The 26,540-nt window shown below is 52.1% G+C and overlaps 1 protein-coding gene across 2 annotated transcripts; it reads right to left on the bottom strand.

The window, feature by feature from the left end:
- Positions 1 to 7,041: 7,041 nt before the first annotated feature.
- MIIP (migration and invasion inhibitory protein) lies at positions 7,042 to 16,499 on the bottom strand. 2 transcript variants are annotated; one of them, XM_075550912.1, is made up of 10 exons: positions 16,241 to 16,499; positions 14,579 to 14,788; positions 14,034 to 14,354; positions 13,453 to 13,537; positions 9,268 to 9,376; positions 9,136 to 9,188; positions 8,792 to 8,921; positions 8,587 to 8,683; positions 7,627 to 7,761; positions 7,042 to 7,314 (listed from the first exon to the last, which is right to left on the bottom strand). In XM_075550912.1, exons 2-10 carry the CDS (start codon positions 14,690 to 14,692, stop codon positions 7,249 to 7,251), a joined length of 1,110 nt encoding a protein of 369 aa, XP_075407027.1. In that variant the 5' UTR covers positions 14,693 to 14,788; positions 16,241 to 16,499; the 3' UTR covers positions 7,042 to 7,248. The 2 variants fall into 2 exon arrangements, with proteins under 2 accessions (XP_075407027.1, XP_075407031.1); XM_075550916.1 differs by lacking the exon at positions 14,034 to 14,354.
- Positions 16,500 to 26,540: the final 10,041 nt, after the last annotated feature.

Below are 26,540 nucleotides of genomic sequence, written 5' to 3'. Positions count from 1 at the left end.
ACAATAAATAAATAAGATTTTTTTAAAACATGAAAAAGCAAACAGAAGTCTGTGCTCTCATGGAGTTTAAGTTCTGGCAGAGGCCAGTCAGGGTGCAGTGTAGTAACAATGAAACATCCAACTTTCCTCGAGTTCTGTAATGCTTCCTTCCCCAACTATCACGACCCCAATTCTGCCTACAAATGAGGCTGGACCAGAGCATGTGCACAGTACAGATAAGAGCTGGAAACACAGGAAAATCCAGGACACACACACCCCTTGGGACCGATATTGAGAGTGGCAACACCAGGAGGGGAAAGGGAAGGTGGAGGTAGAAAGGGGGAACCGATCACAATGATCTACATATAGCCCCCTCCCAGGGGGCTGGACAACAGAAAAGTGGATGAAGGGAGACATTGGTCAGTGTAAGACATGGAAAAAATAATAATCACTTATAAATTATCAAGGGTTCATGAAGGAGGGAAGGTGCGGGATGTCGGGGAAACAATGAGAAGCTGATACCAAGAGCCTAAGTAGAAAGTGTTTTGAGAATGATGATGGCAGCAAATGTACAAATGTGCTTGACACAATGGATGGATGGATGGATGGATGGATGGATGGATGGATGGATGGATGGATGGATGATGATAAGATTTGTACAAACCCCAATAAAATGATTTTTAAAAAATTCTGGCAGAGGTATTAGCAATTAATTTCAAAATGCAGTTTTTCATAATATTTAATTACCGAGGATGAAAAAGCAAGGAGGCAATGTGTGCAAAGCACCCAGACGCTGACCTGTGTTTCTTTGAGCCTGCAAAGACATTCAGTTGTGTGGATCCTAACAAATTATGGGTAACACTGCACCAATCCGACATTCCAGAACACCTCATTGTGCCCATGTGGAAGCTGTACGCAGATAAGAGGTTCAAAGGGGCTAGTGCCAGGGACAGTCAGGAAGGAAGTGTGGACATCTCTGCTGCACAGGCCTCTTTCCACTGTCGGAGGACAAGATGTCACTTTGAGACGAAGGTGCAGCAGACCCACGCCAGGGCATTTCAGTCACTTTGGAGCGTGTGTGAGCTGAGCAATGAATGTGGAAGTCCAGAGAACGGATGCCTTCGAATTACGTAGTAAAGGAAAGTCATTACCCCGTGGACTGTCAGGGAGACAAACAAATCCAGCTTGGAAGAAGTACGGCCACCCACCATGCTCCTTGGAAGAGAGGATGGCAAGATTGGTCTCGCTTGTTTAGGACAGGCACGTTCCCTGGAGGCGCCGGTCCCTGGAGCAGGCTATTATGTTGTTAGAGGGTCAGTGAAAAGGAGGGAGACCCTCCAGGAGATGGGGTAACACAGTGGGGATGTGTCCTCTCACAACTCAAGAAGCCAGACGTTCAAATTCAAGGTGTCTCCAGGGATTCCTTCCTTCCTTCTGGTGCCGCCTGGCAGCCCCTGGAACTCCGGGGCTTGTAGCTGTATCCTCCAATCTTACCTCTATCATGGCATGGCCTTCCTTAGAAAGGCACCAGCCATTGCCTGTAGGACCTGCTATACTCTAGTACAACTTTATCTTAAAGTATCTAATTATATCTGCAAAGATCCAGATTCCAAATAAGGTCACATTCTGGAGTTCTGGGTGGACATCAGTTCTGGGGAACACCATCAGCCTGGTATGGGAACGGAAGACCCCACATTCCCAGAGTAGGGAGCAGCAGAGAAGGTACAGGTTGGGTGAAGTGGAACTGGAACTAGGAAGCTCTCTGCGGGGGCTTCTCTGCCCATGACCTTCATGCTTCAGTTACAAAAGGCTAGTAACTCGGGGCCCCAAGGCTTGGAGAGGCCACTCCCCCAAAGCTAAGCAGTCATAAAGCATCACTCTAGGAGACAGCACGGGCAAGATGGGAAGCTGTGGCCCAAATCTTACCCAGCATGCCCCTGAGCACTTGTCAGGCACAGCAGCAGCAAAGGCCCGGCTGAACGCTGTGGTCAAGACCCCAAAGAGGTCACCACTGTGGGAGGTGACAGGGGACACCGCCACCACCAGGTGCCAGTCATCTCCAGGACCGGACTGTGGCTGAGTTTGCTGAGGTAGACCAGCAGGCCTTTCTGCAGAAGTGCCTCGGAATGGACTCAGCCAGGCAACTTTTCTGTCTGCAACCACACGCTCACTTGGCCACCACCCGGGAGGTCTGGGAGGGCACTGGGGGCAGTCAACGGGAAGGACCGGAATTCTGATGCTCAATGAGACCTTTCACGTTTCATCCGTTCCAAAAGGCACAGCATTTCATTTTAAATTCTCCCAAAGCAGGATTTTCTCAGGCCACAAACCACCATGGTTTAACTAGCAGCATGGGTCCTGGGGGCTCATAAAATGAGTCTTTCAACCACGGCGTGTTATCGTGGGACTGACGAAATGTCCTGTCCACAGGCCTTCGGACGAGGTTTCCTGCACATGGAGCTAACTGGGAGCAGGCGGGCAGGGCATCCTGCCTTCTGAATTTCCCAAGGCAGCGATTTTCTCAAGAAACACCCATCCTGACAATTTCCTGACCCCAGAATTCCAGCCTGGGCTTTTCCGAGAAATACTTCCTATCTTGCTAAAGCTGTTACCATATTTGGGTCTTACTTAGATGCTGAATCCATAGGCTGATCTCAGCTCAGTGAAACATTTTTATGTATAAGTTTATTTTATTATTTTTTAAACCATCGTATTCGCATAATCCAGACATCATACAGACATCATACAATTCAATAGTTCCGACCGATCAAGAAGTGTGCAATCGCGACCACACTCTGTTTTAAAGCATTCTCGTCCTTCTTGTACTTCTTGCTATTAGCTCCCCCTCCCCCCAACCCCCCTATCGTGCCCCCCAGGGATCCATAGTCGGGTTACTGTCTCTAGAGATCGGGTAATCCTCTCTCCATCTTGGGTTTCACTTCCCCCCAAAATAGACAAATTCAAGATGGCTACCAAGACCAACAAAATACAAGAGATAAACCCGAGTTGGAACGAAAACAGAAAATATTAAAACTCAAATGTGTCAAAAGGAGATCAAATGATAAGGTTTTAATCATTCAAAACACATGTCTCACCTTATTTACTTTTTTGGATTAAAAAAATCATTTTATTGAGGGGCTCATACAACTCATCACAATCCATACACACATTCATTGTGTCAGCACATTTGTACATATGTTGCCCTCATCATTCTCAACAGATGTCTCATTGTAATCTACTATAATCGCCTCTTCAATACAGTCTGATAACCAGGCTATTTCCATTCCTAGATTATGGTCAAAGGGAACTTACTAGAGGCTTATTCTCTGTGTAGATGCTGCCAACGTGTTTTGGGTTTCCACTGTCATCCATAGCCTTCCGCAAACCACAATTTCACAATGTAAGCTCTGAATATCATTCTCTCCTTCGGATCTCGATTCGACTGCCTGTAATCCTTGGATTGCACAGACTGGTGTGCTTCTCCCATGAGGACTTAGCAACCTCTCACTTGGATGGCTGCTTGTGTGTAAAATGAGCCTCTAGGAGCCCAGGCACTATCGTTTCTGGTCGCTGGGCACCATCTACTTTCTTCATCACACTTTGCAGAAGCACCTGCATCTTCCAAGTTCCCTTCATGAGGGTGTGTACTGCCAGCTCAGTAAAATTTACAAGTTGTTTGACAGAAAAGCTCCCAAATTCTTCTCTCCCTCTGACCAGGGCATTTCTAATAATACCACAAAGTCCCGTGAGTTCTCGGATTTACAAACCCATCCGAAAGCCTTTGCTTCCCTGGGTCTTGCTGCCAACCCACTCCACACACATGCCATGGGCAGCAGATGCATCTTTGGACATAAGAGCCCTTAGAGAATGTGGGTATCTGCTAGCTGGCACCACAGTGGCACCATCGCTTCCAGTCTCCTTACCCTCCTGGCAACCACAGGCACATGAGGCTGGTATCCCAGATGTAAGGGCAGCTTTTAGGAAAGATCAATCCAAAATGTTTCACTGAGCACCAGGGTTGGTAGTCAGCAAAGAGAAAGACCCTCAGTAAGATGCTGGACAGACACAGCGACCACAGCAGCCTCAAGCATTCCCACCCTCATCCCAGCAGCAGTTCTGTTCTGGTAGGCACACCTTCACATGTGGGCATCAGCTCTCCTGCACCGACACCGCTATTTCTACCACCCACCCGGTCGTGTGTTGTTCTGTGGCAGCTTGAATGTTGCTATGATCCTAGAAGCGATGCCACCAATATTCCAACCCCAGCCGGCTGTATCTCACTGGGCACACTCCAGCAGTGCTTCCAGGCTAAGCAAGGCTAGGCAGACACTTTAGAAAACTAGCCAATGTAGTTCTGCGGATCACAACAGAAGACTGGCCCGTCCCGTGCTGGAATATGAGCCTCCGGGGTTAAAAGGTATGCAAGACACTCAGTGGCCAAGCCAGGGTCCAACGCATACCAAGCCTAGTGTCACTCCAGGCAACGTGGCCTTCTGTGGAACATGGAGTCACCACGTCTCAGCCGCAGCCACCCTTTGTTAACGGCTGCCTGCCCGGGCCTGGGTACGCCTAGTCCCTACCTTCTGGGGAACTACTGTGCTTGTCAGCAGAGCGGCAGACAGCAAGGCTGACCTCGTCTCCCGGGCACTGCCTCCACGTACCACACGCTGGCTGTCAGGTGGGCCCCTGTGACTGGTTCTAAAATGGACCAGGTCACATCTAGGCTGAGGCACCTGGTGCTGGTCCACACCGGGCATCTGTCTGCCTGAGCCCTTGAGGCCCAATGTCAATTGAAGGGCCCATGTGACCGAGGATGGACCTGTCAAGACATGCAATGAGCCTTCTATTAAGCTCCTGAGACGGGCGGGTGGGAGGGGGAGGTGTTTGTTGTGATCAGGTGTCATCAAAGAGACTCCAGCCCATGGCGACCCTGTGTGTACAACAGACTGAAACACTGCCTGGTCCTGCGCCAGCCCTGCCCTCAGGGTTCGAGCCCCCCACCCCCCCCGCTGCAGCCACTGGGTCAGTCCCATTGAGGGGCGACCTCTTCTCCGCTATCAAGCCTCGTGTCCTTCTCCAAGCGCTGATCTCTCCTGATAGCATGGCCCCCAAGAATGTGAGGTGAAATCTTGCCAGCCTTGCTTCTCAGGAGCATTCTGGTTGCACTGTCTCCAAGACACAGCTGTGTGTGGGGTACCTTGACTGTTATAGGCCAGCACTTGAATTCAAAGGCATGGATGGAGTCTCTGCTTCCGTCCTCGTCCAGCTCCAGCATGCACATGGGCAATCATAAATACCCTGGCCGGGGTCAGATGCATCGCGGTCCTCACAGTGTGACATCTTTGAAGGCCGTGACTGCGGCACAACTAGCCTCATCCTCGAGCCCCCGTGGGGGGATCCCAGGAATGAGGACGCTCTTAGCCCGCACCAGCTCTAGCAGGGCTGGGGGAAGGAGACCACCAGCCCAGTTTCAGCCTGCCGAGCTGAGCCCTTAGAAACAGCACACACCTCCCCGGGCTAGTTCATTGACTCCGCGTTGGCCCTGAAACACAGCATTTCCTCTCCGGGCTGCCAGGAGGAGCCGTTGAGTTTGTCTGGACTCGGCACAAAGAAACACAGCCTAGTCCTGCGCGAACCCACTGCTGCAGCCAAGGCGCCAGTCTGTCCCGCGGAAAGCTGGCTCCTTCTTGCTGCCCCTCTACCAAATACGATATCCCACTCCAGGGACCGGTCTCTCCTATAACGACAGTCTCCCCATCCTCGCCTCTAAGGAGCACTCTGGGCGTGTTTCTGCCACGGCAGATTGGCTTGTGTTAGGCTGTCCATGGCACTTTCACTACTCTCCACCATGATCCTACCAGAGTACTTTACTCATCGAGGTCTGGCTCTCCCCAAATCTTGCCTCAGTCACAGCCTGTCTGCCCCCGGTGAGGCTCTGGGTCACTCATGGGATCTAGGAAAGGGCAGTGGATGGGGCACCCTGGCCCAGGGGCCTAAAATGGAGGCCCTCACCAGTAGAATCAAGAAAAAAATCCTCTCTCCCTAGCTCGCTGCCCAAGTTTCTGGCCAATTCCCAGGAGTCAGCCTGCAGCAACCCCTCTCCTTGAGGTGGCTTTTAAACCAGCCTTGGTCCTAGCTTGTCTTGCGGCCCCCATTTTCACCCATGTCCACCTTGGTCAGAAAGCTAGCTCTTCCAGAATTGGGCGCTGGTAAGAGACATGCTCAAGGTACGGGTCTACTTGGCACACCCAGGGGGTCAGAAATGGCTTTCCAGGGGCTAGGGATTGACTTTTGTCCCCTGAGAAAAGGTTGCTATTCCCAACCTATGTGTACTTGTGGGAGAAAGACGTGGCTTTCTGCCCCTGTACGCCATTCCAGTCTCAGAACCCCACAGGGGCAGTTCTACGCCTTCCTACGGGGTCACTCTGAGTCAGAATTAACTTGCTGGCAGAGTCTGGTGTGGGTGCATGTACTTGCGAATAGAAGCCATTTGGAGATCATGTATTTGTTATGCTAATGAGGCCGCATAAGTATCTTAAACTGAGCCCCTTTATAAGCCCAAGCTGATAAAGGCAGAGAGCAGGAGCGGAAATTCGGTTCAAAACTCCCTGCCAGCCAGGCCTCCCTGACTCAACTCAGAACACCCTGGAGGGGAGGGCACACTGCCCCTGTGGGTTTCAGAGGCCGTAACTCTTTACCTACGGGAGCTGCCAGCCTTCTCGTTCTCCCGTGGAGCACGTGGTGAGTTCAAACTGCCAACCTTGGCCCTAGCAGACCAGTGCATAACCCACTGCACCACGAGGGCCCCTTAGAGGCGGGGCAGCCAGAGTCAAAGGGGCAGACGCTGAAGGGAGACAGAAGCCTTCGCCCAGAGCAGAGAGCGCTGGCCTTCCCGTGAATGGGGGCTTCCAACCCCCAAACTGTGAGCAAATAAATTCCTGTTTGTAAAAGCCACCCACTCGCGCTCTTTCTGTTATAAGCAGCACCAGATCCCTTAGGTGCCAGGTTAGGGGAGGGCATGGGGCCAATAGCAGGGCAAGAGCGGGAAGGCGGGGCTACCAAGAACACTAAGCTTTATTTATAAACAGGTAACAGAACTACTCAGAAACCCCCAGAGCCCGCTCCAGTGGGCCCCCAGGAGCAGCCAGGCCTGCGTCTGCCCACCCTGTCCAGCAAAGGCGTCCATCTCCAGCCAAGACTGGGCAGGGGCTTCCATCCATGGGCTTCTCAGGCCCGAGGGGAGAGAGAGACGGGGCTGTCGGTCGGCCCTCAGGGCTTCTGCCGAGGGGATTCTAACCAGATCGGGGTGGGTGGCGGAGCTCGAGTTGGCAGGGCCTGGATGGTGAATGGGGAGGTAAGCATCAGTGGCTGCCCCAGTTCTAGGCTTCCCCTTCCCCCTCCTGGATCTGAGTCAGGGTCCCCTTCCTGGGGTGGGGAGGACAGGTGGGAGTCAGTGGACCCTCCTGGGTCAGTAGCAGGAGGAAAGAAACCCTGCACAGAAAGACTGCCCCAGCCCCATCCTGCTCCCACGGGCTCTGTGGTCCCCAGGCCCGCTCCCCATGGCATGGAGCATATCAGGTGGGTCTCTGCACCACCATCCCCAACCCCCCAAGGCACCCGGGGCCAGAGCCAGGGCCGGGAACATACCAAATGGGCAGGGCTGCTGGCAGACGGCTTCCGGTGCTGGGCCTCGGAGGAGACGCAGGACCAGAGGTCTAGGTTCCTAGGCAAGGAGCTTTTCTCGGGCCTGGGAGGGATGATGTCCCAGCCCAGCAGGCAGTGCTAAGCAGAACAAGGGGTAAACACAGCTGGAACTGCTGCCCCCAAGACAAGGCAGCATGGCATCCCCTCCATCAGTCTGGAGGGACCCCTGAGCCTCACAGCCTCAGCTCTCCCCATGTCCACCCACTAGGTGACCCCAATCCCTGCTTTCCCAGCCTTCCGGACCCCACCCCCAGGTGATCCCAGACCCAGTGAGAAGGGAGGACACTGACTGGACATGTCCTCCCCGCCGGCCTGAGAGCCCGACACCTGCAGATGCCCTGACCTGCCTGCCTCAACCAGCATCCCATGAGGAGGCTGGACAGCAAATGGACTGTCCTCTGTACCCCTCCTTCTCCAGCCCAGCTCCCATCCCCCAGTCGGCGCTGAGTGGCTGCTGACACTCCTCTTGCCCCGGGACATAGAAAAGGCCATCCACGGGAGTGCCAGGGAGCAGGACCCAGGTTCAAATCCCAGCGCCCGCTACCTGGCTGACCTTGGGGAGCCCCTTCCCTGCTTTCCCTCTGCATCCACATCTGAAGAGTGGGGATGGTAACAGAGACCCCTGGCCTCCGTGGGCTGGGGCTCACGAAGTCCTCTGAGGGCAGTGCATGGGACTCACAGCTCAATAAACTGGCACGTTCGCATGATGCCAGCCTGGGGGCAGAGCCTCATCCTGGGGGCCCATGAGCATGTAGGGCCCCCACCCCCTGCCTGGGACTCCAAAGACTTGGGTTCCTGCCCTGCCCCAGTCCAGCTCGTGTGGCATGGAGACAGACCCTGACCCTCCCTGGGCCTCAGGATGGGGCCTGGGCTGGTGGGGACAGCCCACCCTGCGCTGCTCACCCGGGGCAGGGCCAGCGTGTCTGAGGCATCAAAGCTCTTGCGCCGGTGGATACGGTAGCTGTGGGGGGGCTCCAGGACGGAGAGCGGGAGGCTCACTCTGGCAGGGGGAGGGCATTGGGCATCAACAGGGACACCCACCATCCCCACCCCCACCCCACCCCACCCATGGCTGGCCCCCAGAGGTCTGCTGGCCCTGGCCACTCACCTGACCTGAGCTGGGTCCGCCAAGGTCTCCAAGTCCCGCTGGTTCCGTGGGGTCCTGCAGAGGCGGCAGGGGATGCCGGGATCCGCAGGGACCAAAAACAGGCGCCGGTTGACGCGATAACTGTAGACACCTGAAGTCCATGTGAAGCCACAGCCTGACCATGGGCCTCAGTGCACCCCAGACACAAAACACACAAACACACATGCATGCGCACACATAAAAATACTTACCATGTATACCCACACCAAGCATACATGAGCATCTTTCATGTCCCAGTGTCATGTGGGCAAAGCATATTCGTAGTCACATATACACACCCCTCACGCATGCGTGTGCATACTCACATTCGTGATTCTCGACCATGTCGCTGCTCCCCCGGAGGCTGAGGAGCTGGGGTCTGTGAGGGGGAGAGGGGTGAGCAATTCAGGCCAGGGTGTCCCTGGGCTACACCCCCACCCCCATCCCTAGAGGCTCACTCTGGTTCACTGGAGATGCACTCCTCCTTGTTGGCTTCCCGGAACTCCTGCAGCTTCGAGAAGAAGGTATCCGACTCATCAGTGACAACAGAGGTACTGTCCAGAGTCCCTGGTGAGGCAGAGTCACTGGTCAGAGTCGGATGAATTGCAAGTGCAAAGGCACTGAGGCAGGCCAGGCCTGGCATGGTCGAGGCAACCAGGAGGCAGAAGTGGCTGGCAGGGAGCGAGGAGAGAGGGCCTGAGGGGGCTCGCTGCGGAGTGGGGTATTTTACAGATTCCTACTGCAGCTGCTCTACTGGGGAAGGGCAAGGGGGCGAGCAGGCGGGGGGTATATCCTAGTGCAAAGACTGGACCAACCGGATATGCTAACAGACTGGAGGAGGAAGATGGAGAATCAAGGTCAAACACAAGGTTAGGGCCTCACCTACCAGGCAGAGAGGAAGTGGGTTATGCATCAAACCACTAACACCAAGCTTAGTAGTTCAAAACCACCAGCAGCTCCTCAGGAGAAAAATGAATCTTTTTATTCCTGTAAAGAGTTAGTCTCAGAAACCCACAGGGGGCAGCTCCACCCTGTCCTATAGGTCACTGTGAGTCAGAATCGACTATTCCAGGTACAGAGTCGCCATTCAGAGAAACAGCAAAGGATGAGGGAGGAGCTGATGGGATGGAAATCAGAACCCTGCCTTTGACCGTGAGAGTAACATTAGCCACCCAGTCTATCGATAGATGAATGAATGAGCAATGCAGCATTACGCAGCCCTGCCCGAAGAGAAATGTAGACAGGAACCTGGAGAGCAGGCTGTGCTCGCGTCAGACAGACAGACAGAGAAAACCCGAGGCTTCAAAACATTTGCAGAAAAAAGCTTATTCCTCTTCTTTCCATTTTCCCAGAAACTTTTTGAAGCCCCCTCATCTTGCATGATCCCAATTATATGATACGTCCAGAATAAGCAAAGGCAACCAAGTTTATTGGGGGCTCCCAGGGCCTGGGGTAGGAAAGAAGGATTGAACATTATTGTTTCTGGGGTCCTAAGTTTCTACTTAGTGACGATGTGTTTCGGGGTAGTGACAAATTTAGGATATAAAACAGTAGTGGTGGGTGCTTAGCATGGTGAATGCAATTAATATCACTGAATTGCACACTTAAAAGTAGCAAAAATGGTGAATTTGGGGGAGCTGCTGACCATAAGGTCAGCAGTTCAAAACCACCAGTCACTCTGAGGGAAAAAGACTGGGCTTTCTACGCCTGTAAACAGTTACAGTCTTGGAAACTCACCGGGGCAGTTCTACCCTGTCCTAACAGGGTCACTGAGTGCACATGAATTGGATGGCAGTGAGTTTGTTTCGTTTTGCTTTTTTGGTTTCTATTTTATGTCAATGAAAATCTTAATTTTAATATACGAGAGAGTACCCCAAAAAGGCACTTTTCCCCCAGAAAGCTATATATATATTTTTTAACAAACAACCTCATCACCTTCAACGTACTCTCCATTACACTTAATACATTTGTCAAGTCTGCGATTCCATTCTTAGAAACATTTTTCAAACTCATCTGTTTGGATGGCTGACAGCACATCCCTTGTTTTTTCCTTCACCTCTTCTACGTCATCAAATCACTGCCCTTTCATGTCCCTCTGCATTTGCCAAAACAAAAAGAAGTCGCGCAGATTGAAGTCAGGTGAGTAAAGTGCATGGGGTAAGAGGGGCATGCTGATTTTTTGCCACAAACTGGTGCACTGAGGTGGCTGCATGAGCAGGCGCATTGTCGTGGTGGCAAAACCAGTCCTGTATATTCCACAAATCTGGCCTTTTTGTCGTATACTGCTAAATATAATCTTTTCAGAACTTCTCGATAGGAAGCGTGATTAACAATCTGATCTGTTGGAACGAACTCCAAATGTACTACTAGTCGACACTTTCATCCGTTAAAGAAGTTGACAAACATCCAGAACGAGGTTTGTCATCAAACAACATTTCACCTTTTTTGAAATGAGAAAACCAATCACCACTGGTACAGTTGAGTTGTTCCCACAGCGCTGTCCTTGTAAGCGGTGCTCAACATCACAACAGTTTCTGCGGTGTTTTTCCCGAGCAGGAAACAGCAGAAAAATCTCAGAGCCACACAAAAAACGAGGTTCAAGTGAAAACACTTTTACGAAAAAAAATTCAGTGTGACCAGAGAGAACCTTCCCTGGTGATGCCACTGGGTGCACTGACTCGGAGCGAGTTACTCGATGCTCGCCTAGAGGGGGAAATGAATGCTAAACGCTCTGGCCAGTGGAGTTTTTCTGGGTTTCTTGGGTGCCCCTCGGTATATGGATTGGGTGATGTCAAGGGGTCCTGGTGGCATAACGGGTTACGCACTGGGCCCCCAGCTGCTCGGTGGAAGACGAAGCTTCCTATTCCTGTAGAGAGTTTTAGTCTCAGAAACCCAGAGGCAGTTCTACCCTACAAGGTTGTTTGAGTCGGAATGGACTCGATGGCAGTGAGGATTTCTGTTTTGGGGCTGATGTGGAGTCGCTGGATGGTACAACTATTAACATGCCTGGCTGCAAACCGAGAGGCTGGCAGTTCAAGTTCACCCAGAGGTGCCTCGGAAGAAAGGCCTGGAGACATCCTTCTTGAAAGGTCCCAGCCTGTGCAAACCCTGTGGAGTTCAGGTCTACTGACACCCATGGCGTAACCGTGCGTTCAAATCGACTCAGTGGCAGCTGGTAGATGAATGGCAACCCAGAGAGGACAAGCATGCACACCTGAATGGAGGGGAGGTGTGAATGGGGATAGAAGTGGGGTGATGGAGAAAGTGGGAGCTCTGGGTGGCGTCACAGAGGGCAGGGAGGCTGGTGGAGAAGAGCCTGGGAAGTGTCGACGGGGAAGGAGCACTCGCCCAGCCAGCTGGGGTCCTGGGAGTGTCCCACCTGCATGTCAAAGTAAGAGCCTCGGGGGGCGGGGGGACCTGCTCACGGGCCAAGTCAGGGGCGGCCGGAGCCCAGCGTGCCCAGTGATGGCGTGGACGAGGGCCATGCCAGTAGTATGACAAGCTGCATCCTGATTGAGGAAAAAGCGGGGGATGGAGTTAGGGACAGCAAGTGTGGAAAGCCCCGTGAAGGGGTTTTATTATAAAGAAACAAACCAATAGAAACATCATGATCACAGACTGAAGCTGTCAAGGATCCCCTCTCACTTGGATCCACAGTCAATGCTCAAGGAAGCAGCAGGGAAAAGGTCACACAATGCACTGCGTTAGGTGAATCTGCTGCACACAACCTCTTCCGAGTGTTGTAAGGTGCTGACCCAAGCCAAGGGATTGTCAGCTCAGGGGCCTGTGGAAGTTGTACACGGACTAAGAAGACTGAAGGACAACTGATGCGGGTGAACTGTGGGGCTGGCGAAGGCGCGGAAAGCACCGCGGACTGCCGGAAGCACACACAGATCTGTCTGGGAAGAAGTGCGGCCAGGCTGCTCCTTGGAGGCGAGGATGGTGAGATTGCGTCTCATGTGCTCGGGGTGTGCTTTCAGGAGAGGCCATCCCTAGAGAAAGACACCGTGCGGGGGGAAGTGGGGGGCAGTGGGAAAGCCCTTGTCGAGACGACTGACACCGTGGCTGTACAAGGGGTTCAAACAGGAGAACAATCATGAGGACAAGGCAGGATCGGGCAGAGCTGCGTCCTGTTACGGGGCGCTGAGGGGGAACCGCCTGGGTGACACCTGACAGCATCAGAGGCAGCCTTGTCACTCACGAAGGCAGGAAAGGCAAGGGGACGAGCAGATCGGGTGGGCATCGAGACCTGGATTGTGGACGAGACTGCTCTGATAGCTAATAGGTGCTGGGTGGGGACAGTGGCTCGGGGGTAGAACTGCCAACTGCCATGCGAGGTCCCAGGTTCAGTTCCTGGCCCATGCACTTCATGCACAGCCACTGCCCCGTCTCTCAGTGGACGCTTGTGCGTTGCTGTGACACTGACCAGGTTCCAGTGGAGCTTTCAAATTTAGGTGGACTAGGAAGAAAGTCCTGGCAATCCACTGCTAAGAACCAGCCAAGGAAAACCCTATGGATCAGAAGGGCCCACAGCCACTGATGGGGACGGGGCAGTGTTTTAGTCCTTGTCTGACACTTCCCAGGTTCTGGCTGCTATGTTGAAAATGGACAGTGAGAGACAAGAGCATGGGGGCAGGCCTTACCTGCAATCCAGTCGTAGCCCAGGTACGGTCTGAGGCGCCAGCTCCACTCAGGCACTTCGGGCTCCTTGCTGAAGGTCACTCTGGGCTGGGGAGGAAAGCAGGGTGGAACCAGGGCTAAGCCAGGAGGCTTGGCTCAAGCAAGGGCCCACTTTGGGGGAAATAGGGGGCTTTTGCCTTAACTTATCGCCTGATAAGGGCACCAGGACTCAAGAGGCAAGATACCAATTCTGGCCTCCTCTGGCTGGCTCCATAGAGACCGGCGGTCTTGGAGCCCCTGCGGGAGGCCCTACTGGGTTGCTGTCAGTTGGGATCGACTCCACAGCAGCAATGCCCTGGGGACCCTGCACCTTGGTCTTCCCATCAGTGAAATGGGAGCTGGTCGCTTTTTCCCAGAGTGCCTGCCGTCTCAGAAACTAATGGCCACCACTTATCAAGCACCTAGGCCAAGTCAGACACGACTCACCCCGCATCTCCTAGAAGTCTCACACCCTGCCGGGGAGGCAGCCCAGGAGTGTGTGTGTCAGATGGGGAAACTGAGGCTCGGGGAAGATCCCACAGACAGATGCCCTGGCGCCCAGTACCTTGGATGACTTCTTTTGTGGGGGTGTCGGGATGCACGGCGAAGTATCGTGAGACCCTGTACCGCCCGGTCCTAGGTCACTCACGCCCGAGGTGACCAGGCAGGGCGCTGAATGAGGCCTCACTCGGTCCAGGGGCTTCGTGTGCTGGCACACAGGGGGTGGGAAAGAGGCTGACAGAGAACTGGTCCTGCCAGGCCAAGCCAGATCACAGGGACCATCTGTGGGGTGGCCTGGTGACGAGGAAGGTCTTGAGAAGGTTGAGATCAACATCTGAGAGGGTGGCATCTCTGTGTCGTGGCTGTTGCTGGAGTTCACTCTTGACTGAGGGAGAGGAGCTTGGTCAGCCAGGGAGTGGCCTAGCCACAAGGCCAGCCAGCCAGCTGGCCTGCTGCCCTCGGCATAAAAGGCTTGCTCCTCAACTCCGTTCCAGCCTCAGTGGTGACCCCGGCCAGGCTCTTCTCACCCTGTATGTTTTCCCATCATAAAGAAGACCCTGGCCATCGGGCTACAGGTCTGAGGGTGAGGCGACCCCCTCCCACACCCACCTCAGAGGCTGCCTCAGCCACAGACTGCCGCACAGTGTCCTGCCCGGCCCACAGCCGCCCCAGGAGCTCCAGGTTGAGCCTCCGCAGCTGCACCAGGTCCTGGGTGTCCACCATGCTGGGCGTGTCACTGGTTTCCCGCAGTGGGTGTCACTGGTCCCAGGGTTAAGGGATGTCCTCAGGGCTGCGTTGTCCCCCGACCAAGTGTCCTACCTGAGGTCAAGATGGCACAACACGTGGTGAGGAGGGGGCCCTTCGGGCCAGGTCTGGGCTCGAATCCTCCTTCCGACACTCCCCAGCTATGTGTTTTCAGGCAATTGATTTGGACGCTGCTCTCAGGTAGGCGCTGGACAGCAAGGTTGGTGGTTCAAACCCACCAGCCGCTCCGTAAGAGAAAGATGAGGCTGTCTGCTCCCATAAGGATTTAAAGCTTTGGTTGTTATACGTCTGAATTAGCTGCTGGCAGAGGGGACGCCTCAGAGAGATTTATGACTCTGCCGAGGATAACCATAGTACCCACGCACGTGGCTGGTCTAATGACTAGCCTCTCGATCCAGTGCCTGACACACCGTGAGCTTTCAACTGCTGCTGTTTTCAATGGTGGAGCCACCTCCGACTCATGGTGACCCAAGGGTCCAGAGCGGAAGTGCCCCCTGGGGTGGTCCAGGCTGTGACCTTGCAGACACAGATCACCAGGCCTGTCTTCTGAAGTACCCTGAGTGGGTCCACACTGCCCACCTTTAGGCGAGCAGTCCCGTGCCTAACCGTTGTGTCCCCCAGGGACCAAACACTCAATCAACATCCGAATGACTGAAAACTGTTCAGGTGAACCGTCTTACTTGCCCAGAAAAGAACCCCTCTACTAACCGGCTCTATGAAACGAGACTGACCTGGTCCAAAGCACCATGTCTGCCACTTTCCCATGCTGTCAGGGCCCATGTGTGCAGACAACAGCTGAGTCAGCCACGTGGGCAGGCTTCTCAGGCACTTACAGGCTACTTGGGAAAACTCCGGACTGAAAACCTTATGCTCAGAGAGCGAGCATAGCCCCGACTCCATCATGGGGATCCGCCAGGGATCAGGGCTGGAGGAGAAGGGCAGGCTGGATGGTGCAGGGGGCCAGCCCGCAGCCCAAACTGTGAGGGCCAGGCAACGTTCAGTTCTGTGGCCCAGAGCAGGAGTGGGTCACGTGATCGCGTCTCCAATTTGTGGCAAACAAGTCCACATTGAAGGTATTATCCTGCCTGATCCCCACAGAAATCAGGCTCCTTGTTCCACCTTCCTTCTGTTTCCTTTAAACAAACCCAAAAGGGGTGGGCTGAAACTCAAATCTGGTTGGGGGGTGGTCCCCTGGCCTGTCACTCTTGGTTTGGCAATAGTGGACAGGGGCTTTGGGAGCCTCTTGGCCTGGGGAACGGGATTCTCAAACCCAGATTCTTCCAACCAGAGTGTTCACCCCGATGGGCATCGTGGCACTGCAGCACTGGGTCAAGCGCTTTGCTCGCAGAGCCCCTGCCCGGAGCGAGCGCCCCCACCCACATTCCGCTGGGAGTGAGCTGCAGGAGCAAGAGAGAAGTTAGCTGACCAGCAGAGCGGGGCGCGCCTGGCCTGCAGGGCTGCGTACCCCGGCCCCACCCCTAACGGTCGAGCGGGGCTGGGCCATACCTCTAGGTCCGCGGGGCTCCGGCTGGCACCGGGTGCAGTCTGTCCGGCCCTCCTCCCAGCTCCGACCGCGCCTGCAGTTACCAGCCGCGCCAATGCCAAAACGGAGGCGGGAAAATCAGGGAGGCGGTTCTCAGGGGCGCAGAGGCAGGAGCCCCGAGAAAGGCGAACCCCGCCGCGGCCCCGAACCTTCCTTCTCCGGGGAAGCACGTGCAGCTACCGGGAGCGCCTGCCTCCCCGCCTCCCCAGGGGCCAGCCCGCGGTGCTGCGCTCCCCGCCGGGAATCCCCGAGCTGCGCAGCCGCGGCAGCTCCCTGCCGGCCCCGCCCGCGGCCCGCCTGGCCGCGGCCCTGATTGGTCAGGCGCGGGGCTCTCCGCCCGCCGCTGCCCCGCGTCCCGCCGCGGCGGTTTCGGCCTCGGGGCGGGGCCGCCAGCCAAGGTCAACAGCCCATTGGCCAACGTCCGAGGCGCGCCTGGAGGTCGAGTTCCCCCAGTGCTTAGTTGGAGAGCCTCTACCGCCGAGCCTCTGCAGCGAAGCATTGAAGCAACAACCGCGACCGCAACCCCCACTGCCACCATCCTTGCCCTTGTTGTTAGGTGTCGACGTGTGCTCGGCCACAGACAGCAGGGCCAAACCCTGAGCCCACTGCTGCAGCCGCTGTGTCCATCCCCTCTTTCTGACAGTATGCACAAAGTGCGCCAGAGGACTCTGGCTGTCCTCGACCGAGCATTCTGGTTGTACTTCTTGCGGACACGTTTCTGGCAGTTCATCACACTGTATCTTTGCCCAAAGTCACAAGCCGAATACGTCGATACTTCTTCGGTCTTCCTTATTCACCGTCCAACCTTCATATGCACATGTTGTTAGGTGCCACCGAGTGCACCCTATGCACAGCCGAAGGAAACACTACGTAGTACCGCGCCATCCTCACCAACTGTTCCGTGCCCGAGTCCATTGATGCAGCCGCTGTGTCAACCCAGCTCCCGGAGGCCTGCAGTGATGGGCCGCCCTCCACTTGACCAGAGACTGGTCTCCTCTGACAAGGTGTCCAAAGTATGTAAGGCAAAGTCTCGTCCTCCTTGTCTCTAAGGAGCACTCTGACCTTACTTCTTCCAAGACAATGTTTGTCCTTTTAGCACTCCGTGGTACTTTATTATTTTTAAAGATCATTTTATTGGGGGCTCTTACAACTCTTGTTACAATCCATACAGCAATTGTATCCGACATATTTGTACATATATTGTCATCATTCTTCTCTAGATAGACATTTACAAATGAGTCCTTGGGATCAGCTCTTTTTTACCTACCCCCACCCTGTCATGGATTATAGATTATTATTTTCATATCTCACAGGGACCGCTGTCTCCCTTCCCCCTTTTCTTGTTCTTCCCCCTGGAGAGGAGTCTGTATGGTTGTGTGCCATTCATTGCAATGGGTACCTCCTTCCTCCCCTCCTCTTCCCCCTTCCACCTACCCTTTTGGTATCTCTATTCCCATTCCTGTTCCTGGGTTCCATGTGTTGTGAGCTTTATCTCTTGCCTGTACTATGTACATGCTCCCGTCTAATCCAGAGTGGGAATCAGCACTGGGGTCATGGTAGTGGGGGTGATCAAGCCTCAAGGAACCAGAGGAATATTATGTGATCCATCTGTGCTCTACTGCACCCTGGTTGACTCATCCCTTCCCTGCGACCCCTCTGTGGGGGATGGTGCACTGCCTACAGATGGGCTTCAGGTCTATGCACCGGCTTTCTCATTCTCACCAACGCATTTTTGTTCGTTGTTTGTAATGAATCTCCTGATGTCTGTTACCTGGTCCCAATGACACCTCACAATCGCACCGGCTGGTGTGCTTCCTCCATGTGGGCGTGCTGCTCCACTGTTGGATGGCCGCTTGAACTTGGTACTTTCACTAGTCTTCTCCAGCAACACAATTCAAATACATTGATTCTTTTAAGGTCTTCTTTATTCAATGTCCCACTTTCATATGCATATAGTTCAACCGAGACTATCACGGCATGGGTCAGGTTCATGTTAGTCCTCAAAGTAACATTGTTGTTCTTCAATATTCTAAAGAGGTCTTGTGCAGCAGCTTTACCTAATGCAATATGTCTTTTGATCTCTTGGCTGCTGCTTCCATGAGCATTGATTGTGGACCCAAACAAAATCCTTGACAACTTCAACCTTTCCTCCGGTTACCATAATGTTACTATTGGTCCAGTGGTGAGGATTTGGGTCTTCCTTACACTGAGTTGTAATCCACACTGAAGGCTACAGTCCTTGGTCTTCATCACCATGTACTTTAAGTCCTCCTCACTTGCAGCAAGCAAGCTTGTGTCATCTGTAACTGCAGGTTGTTAACAAGCCTTCCTCCAACCCTGATGCCACACTCTGGTGATTTGCTCAGGATATAGACTGAACAAATATGGGAACAGAAGACAACCGTGATGCACACCTTCCCAAATTTTAAACCATGCAGTACTCCCTGCTCTGTGCACACAAAAGCGTCTTGATCCATGTACACGTTCCAAATGAGCACAACGGCGTGTTCCAGAACTCCCACTCTTCTCAAAGTCATCCACAGTATATCATGGTCCACACAGTTGAAACACAAGCAAACATCTTTCTGGGATTCTTTGCATTGAGCAAATATTGATAGGACATCAGCAGTGATATCCCTTGTTCCAGGTCCTCTTCTGAAATTCTGGCAGCTCCCTAACATAGCGTCCAGAATCACAACAACACACAAACACCACAGAATGACAAACTGGCAGATAAGTGGTGGACATGCATAGAAAGACAGTGAGAACACCATGTCATCAAGGTGACACTTTTGCTCTCTTGACATGTAAAAGAGGTTGTATGCAGCAGGTGCACATCCTTCCTGTTTCGAAAGCACCCCTATTCCCGTGTCCTGTTTGCACAGCCGTTTCCTAATCCATGTACAGTTTCTGCACAAGCACAATGGCGTGTTCCGGAATTCCCATTATTTTCAATGCTATCCAGTTTGTTGTGATCCATGCCTTGGCATAGTCAAAACACAAGTAAATATTTTTCTGGTAGTCTCTGATTTCAGCGAAGAGCCATCTGCCATCACATCCCTCATTCCACATCTTCTTCTGAACTTGGCTTCCAAGCCTTGCAGCTCGCTGTCAATGTATTGCTGCAGCCACTGTTAAACAATCTTAAGCAAAACTGTACATGCATGTGATATTAATAACATGGCTTCACAATTTCTGCGTGTGACTGGGTCACCTTTCTTTGGAATGAACAAAAATATCATTCTCTTCCACTCAGTTGGCCAGGTAACTGTCTTCTAAATTTCTTAGTATAGGAACGTGAGTGCTTCCTGTTTGTGAAAACATTTCTCTTAATATTCTTTCAATTCCTGGAGCCTTGTTTTTTTCTAATCCCTTCAGTGTAGCTTGGGCTTCTTCCTTCAATACCACGTTTTTCTTTTTTAATCATATGCTTCCTCTTCAAATGGTTGAATGTCGACCAATTCTTTTTGTTACAGGGACTCTGTGTATTCCTTCCGTCTTCACGTGGTGCTTCCTGTATCACTCAGCATTTTGCCCATTGAATCTTTCAGTATTGCAACTTGAGGCCTCTGTTTTTTTTCTTCAGTTCTTTGAGCTTGAAATATGTTGAGTGTGTTTTCTTCTTGGCTTTCTAACTCCAAGTCTTTGCATATTTCATTATGATATTTTATTTTACGTTATCAAACTGTCCTTTAAATGTTTCTGTTCAGTTTTTACTTCTTCATTTCTTCCATTTGCTTTAGCTACTCTATGTTCAAGAGCAAGATCCAGAGAAGCTTCTACACTTGGTCTTAGCCAAAAGGCCGAGAAGCGATCCAGAGAATCTTCTAACATCCACTTTGGTCCTTTATTTCATTATTTTTAATGGCTCATACAACTCTTATCACAATCCATACATCCATTGTGTCAGCACATTTGTTGCCATCATTCTCAAAACATTTTCTTTCTACTTGAGCCCTTGATATCACCTCCTCCTTTTCCCCTCTCTCCCTGCCCCTCCCTCACAAATCCTTGGTAATTTATCAATTATTATTTTGACATGTCTTACACTGTCCGACGTCTCCCTTCACCCACTTTTCTGATGTCCGTCCCCCAGGGAGGGGGTTGTATATAGATCATTGTGATTGGTTCCCCCTTTCTCCCACATCTTCCCCTGACCCTCCTGGTATCGCTATTCTCATTATTGGTCCTGAGGGGTGTATCTGTCCTGAATTCTGTTTCCATTTCTTATCTGTACCCATGTACATGCTCTGATCTAGCTGGATTTGTAAGGCAGAATTGGGATCATGATAGTGGGGGAAAGGAAGCATTAAAGAACTAGAGGAAAGTTGTATGTTTCATCCGTGCTATACTGCACCGACTGGCTCATCTGCTCCCCACAACCCTTCTGTAAGGGGATGTCCAGTTGCCTACAGATGGGCTTTGGGTGTTCACCCCACATTTCCCCTCATTCACAATGCCTGATACCTGATCCAATTGACACCTCGTGATGACTCAAGCTGGTGTGCTTCTTCCATGTGGGCTTTGTTGCTTCTGAGCTAGATGGCCACCTGTTTATCTTCAAGCCTTTAAGACCCCAGACGCCATATCTTTTGTTAGCTGGGCACCATCAGCTTCCTTCACCACATTTACTTATGCAGCCACTTTTTTTCAGCAATCATGTTGGGAAGATGAGCATCATGGAATGCCAGGTTAATAGAACAAAGTGTTCTTACATTGAGTGAGTACTTGATTGGAGACTCAATGTCCATATGCTACCTTAATATTAAACCTATCACTATATGCACATAGATCTATTTCCCCATCGTCATATATATTTACATATGTACATGCCTGTATTTAGACTTCTACAAATGCTCTTTGCCTCTTAGTTCTTTCCTCTATTTCCTTTTATTTTCCTCTTGTCCTACCATCATGCTCAGCCTTCATTTGGGTTTCAGTAATTCCTCTCAGTTACACTGTCCTTGATCAAGCCCTACCAGGCCTCCTACACCCTCCTTGCCATCTTGTTGTTCCCTTGTCCCTGGGTTTGTTAACACCCACTTCCTTTTCCCCACCTCCTCCTTTCCTATGTGCCCTGGAACCGTTGGTCCTGTTGTTTTCTCCTCCAGATTGTTTACCCTGCCTATCTTATCTAGATAGACCTGCAGAGATAATATGCACAAAACCAAGCCAGAGCAAAAACAAAGCAACAAAGAGAAAAGAAAACAACAACCACAATGACAAAAGAAAAGCCTGTAAATAGTTCAAGGTTTATTGACCTTTAGGAGTGTTTTCCAGTTGAGTCTGAGGGACGTCATTCATGCCTCATCATGTGGCCAGCCCTATGGTCCTCCCTGTGCTTTGGCTGCTCTGAGCAGGAATATCGTCCTCAGGGCTTGAGTGACCTGCTTCTTTCATGTGTGACATTGATGTCAGCCCCCAGTTCTTCAGGCCTCTTCTCTCATTAGTGTTCTGTTCATCAAATATTCTCAACATGCAGACGGGATGTACTCAAGGTCATGGACTTGTTTTCATTTTCTCCAGCTTCACCCTGAACGTGCGCACATGAGCACATTGTTGGTCTGTTTCACAGTCAGCCTCTCCTCTTGTTTTGGTTGATGAGATAGTGAGCTTCTCTAGCACCTCTTCCCACAGAGAGAGTCAACTTGATTCCTGTGTACTCTATCTGGCAGTCTGTCTGCATAGTCACCATTTCTGTTGTTGAAAAAAGACGCCATTGGTCTTGCGAGACTATCACAGATCTCCAGCTTCACTCTGTCACCAAGCCCAGTGTCCAACTACTGTTCCTTCCTGTTTCCAACTTTTGTTTTATGAATGCATCTTGACTGCGTGCTTGATACATTTCAGACTGAAGAAGTTGGTAGTAGTCTTCAATTTCTTCCTCACTGGCTTTAGTGGCTGCTATCTAAATTAGAAAAATAAAGGTAGTAACTGGACCTCTTTGTAGGCATACAGATGTTACACTTTATAGACAGCATTGTACTTCAAGGTGGATCTTGACATATTCTTGTTGCTGATGAATGTGACATCCTTCCCCATGGCTTTGTCTCCCACAGCCTAGTAAACCATACGATTGGCTGATACTGGTCCAATTTGGCTCGCTGGGGCTTAGGATGTTGGTTTGTATGCATTCCATTTCATGTTTTATGACTTCCTTAGAGTCATACATCATACAATCCACATTGTGACGATTAAGGGAGAATTACAGCTGCTTCTTCCTACCAGAGTCCTGCTTCTCAGCCAGTGAAGGTCCGGTCAGCTTCCCTCCACATCAGTAAGGTTGTTTGCTTGGAGGAGGTGGTTCACCATTGTCTAATTCTGAGTGGCTCCCAATCTGACATATGACCATGTTATTCATAAGGTTTTCAGTGGCTAATCCCTCAGAAGTGGACATACCCTATTCCTTCTTCATAGTCTGTCCTTAATCTGAAAGATTCACTGAAACCTGTTCACCGTGGTGCCCCTGCTGGTATTTGAAATACCATTAGCATAGTTGTTTTAGGGTGCAAAAGACCCCAATCTCCAATGTAATTTAAGGAGAACCTTTACGAAGTCTTAGAAGGGACCAAGACAGACACATCGTCCGGTTGAGGGAGGCCATGAGCAAGAGGTCATGATGGCATCCAAGGATGCATGGTCAGGACACTGGCCAAACAATGCCCGGATCACCGGAAACCATCAGGAAATCATGCGTCATGCGTGGTGGCAGATCACATCCCAGGTACGGGTGGGACTCCAGAAGTGGCAGCAGGGCCGTGATGGGGACGTGCATTACATTAGATAGAAGGGCCCAGGGCCTTCCAACTAAGGCAGTCAGGACCTGACCAGTAGGTATGACTCAGGACCATGTGACTTGAGCCCCACTGGGGTCTCCATCAATGACACACTCCAGCAAGCTCCTAAGGGACACTGCCCCTCCCTGGGCTGGCTGGAGAGGGTAAAGGGAATCCACTGAAGAACTCTGCCTGAGGGCAAAAGGATCTACATCCTTGGTTAATGATCAGAAACCCTGGTGGCATAGTCCTTATGCATTGAGCTTTGACTTACAAGGCTTGAAGTTCAAAACCACCAGTCACTTTGCTGGAGAAAGACAGGGCTTGTGTTCCCATAAAGAGTTACAGTCTTGGAAGCCCACAGCGGCAGTTTATCCTGTCCTGTAGGGTCACTGAGTCGGCATTGACTCCATAGCAGTGAGTGAGTGAGAGAGTGAGTGAGTGAGTGAGTGGTGGTTAATGATAAGCAGTTCAACGGAGGAGGCGTCTTCTATGTGGGGACCCTGGAAATGGACTTTGGGTTTTCACTGCCATCACAGCCACCTGCCAATAAGGCGCTCAGAATCGGAGCTCTGAAACGTAACTTCCAGCATCACAGAAACATACAAGGCACCACTGTCCCCCAGCTAACAGATGACTCCATCCTGTCAAGCATCTTGGACTTCGGGAGAAAAGTGGGAAGTGACAAACACGGGAGATGCCCCTAGAGAGTCACCTGGGTCAGAGGGTGAGTGCATCCCAGTCTGTAGTCCAGCGCCTTGGGCATGCTGGAACATCCCTGAGAGCAGCGGTTCTCAGCCTGTGGGTCAAGACCCCTTTGGGGGTCAAATGACCCTTTCACAGGGGTTGCCTGATTCATCACAGTAGCAAAATGACAGTGATGAAGTAGAAAAGAAAATGTTATGGTTGGGGGTCACCACCCCATGAGGAGCTGTAGGAAAGGGTCACGGCCTGAGGAAGGTTGAGAACCACTGCCTTAAAGTAAAAGACAGGTTGGGGCACACACCCCCACCCCACCTCGGCCAAACACCTACAAAAGGGAAACCGCGTTTGGAGGGGCTCCCTGGCTCTGAAGGCGGCACGTTGTTCGCTGTAACTAGGAAAGGGGTGCTTTCAGTGGAGCAGAGCCAGCAGGCTGGGGGGTGAGCTGAGCCGGGTGTGCTGCATGGGGTCTCTTGGCCGCCTCAAAAGGGGTTTGCACACAGACCCTGAGGGTTCTGGGGGAAGGACCAGACATCCTGCCGCACGGAGCTTCTCTGTTTCAGACACAGCTCTGAACGCAGCATCTGAAGGGTCAGCAGGTGATGGGCGCACATTGGTTTGAAGGCTCAGCTACGTCTGACTTACCGGGCCTCCCTCCTCCAGATGTACAAAAAGCAATACCTTCTGGGAGGGGATGCATACAAAGCCAGACAGCCCCTAGTCTATGGCGAGCCTCGTACAGCATGGGCCCCTGGTCGGAGGACACCAATCGACTGAGTCTAGAGCTGCCTGTCACGAGCTGGGTACTATCCAGTCTACCACGAGTATCTTAAGAAGTTCGAGAGTCACATGGAAACCGACCCCTACCCATTGACCACCGGAGACTCACCGCCGTCACCACCATCACCACCATCGGTCACGCCGAAGCACGTGTTCTCTGTGGGCATGGCCTGTGCGGTCAGTCGAGTCCTCAACAAGCTGGGAGGAGTTCAGGTTGACATCGACCTGCCCAACAAAAAGTTCTGCATGAACTCGGAGCACAACGTGGACACTCTGCTAGAGACCCTGAAGAAATAGGGAAAACTGTCCTACCTCGGGCCCCAGTAGCACGGGTCTGGCCCCTGGCCCACAGGATGGACCAAAGAGGGCAGGTAGGCTGATCCTCTCCTGTCCTGGCTTCCAGAAAGACCCAGCAGCCCTGCTGAGTGATGAGAGCTCCCGTGGAGACCCTCACTCTCCCGAGACCTCCCTTGCTTCCTCGCAATAAAGTCAAGCTGCATTTATTGCAAAACAGTTCGAGAGTCATCATGTGACACGGCACTGCCCGCCCTCAATGTATCCCAGAGGAATGAAAACACAAGTCCACATAAAGACTGTGTACAAAATTCCCTGCCAGCATGATTCAAAATAGAAACAAAAGGTGGGGGAGTACCCATGCACATGTCTATCAGCTGGGAAATAATAAAGAAACGTGACATTTGGCATATCCACACGTGGGGTGCTAATAGGCAATAAAAAGGGGCAGACTACAGACTGGGATGCACTCACCCTCTCTGGCCCAGGTGGCTTAGGGGCATCTCCGTGTTTGTCACTTCCCACTTTTCTCCCGAAGTCCAAGATGCTTGGCATGATGGAGTCATGTTATCCGTGCCACAGTACGCAGAGCCCGACAGACACACACACACAGGAGACCACGAACTGCATGGTCCAATTCTACGGTGTTTCCAGAAAGACCAAATCTACTGAGACGGGAAAAGCATCAGGGAGTGCCTGGGGTCAGGTAGTGTGGCCGTTAGATTTTAAGTTCAACTTGCATCTGTGTGGAAGTGTAGGGGTGGAGTCCAACTTATTGACCGGGTGACGTCCCCTCCACCCCTCTTGGAGGGTGCCGCCTTTTTGAGACACTGGGAACTTCTCTCCCTCTCCTGCCCTGCACCTTTTCTGGCTGACTCCAGGGGGAGTCTGCTGTGGGCCGCTGACCTTGGGAGCCAACCTCTGAGCTGTGGGCGTCCTCCCGTGTTCCCATTGGCTTTGGACCCGTGCCACTCTGCACCTGGTGGCCGGTGGCTTACTGTGTCCCACTTCGACTCTGTGTCACCAGCCTTCGGCCACGTGAGTGGGTGGAGGGCTCCAGCGAGCACAGGCTCATGGACTTGAGTGGGACTGTGCTGGGTTGATTTCTTGATATCAAATTACTTCCATGAGTGTCTTGGTTTTGTTTCTGTAGACAACCCAGCCTAACACCGATGGGAGCAAGGAGACTGCAAAGAGGCCCTGGGGGCCTGTGGGAGTAATGAAAATATTTTAAAATTGAATTGTGATGGCTATATACTAAAATGGTTGACTCATGTGCTTAAAGTGAGTACATGTGACACAACCACATGGTATGTTAAACATACATGTGCACCTACCATATAATCCAGTCATTCCATGCCTAGGTATTTAGCTGAGAAAAATATGTAGATCCCCATGTGAACATTTAGACATGAATGCTCAGAGCATGTATATTATAAATACAAAAGTTCATCAAGAAGTGTATGAATAAGCAAATTGTTATATCCATGTAATGAAATCTTAGAGAAATGAATAAACTTGGAAGCATGCAGCAATATGGATACATCCCTAATAACTATTTATGCCATCAAGTTGGTTCCAAGCCACAGTGACCCGATGAAGCACTGAAGCACTCGCGGCCCTGCACCGTCCTCCCCATCATTGCTCCGCTTGGGCGCATGGCTGCAGTCGCGGTGTCGAGCCACCTCACCGATTTCGTCACTGGCGCTCG

Source organism: Tenrec ecaudatus, chromosome 1, assembly GCF_050624435.1.
Source record: "Tenrec ecaudatus isolate mTenEca1 chromosome 1, mTenEca1.hap1, whole genome shotgun sequence".
NCBI lineage: Eukaryota > Metazoa > Chordata > Mammalia > Afrosoricida > Tenrecidae > Tenrec > Tenrec ecaudatus.
The sequence above is the reverse complement of the archived record's forward strand: the minus strand, read 5'-3'. Positions and strand labels throughout refer to the sequence as shown.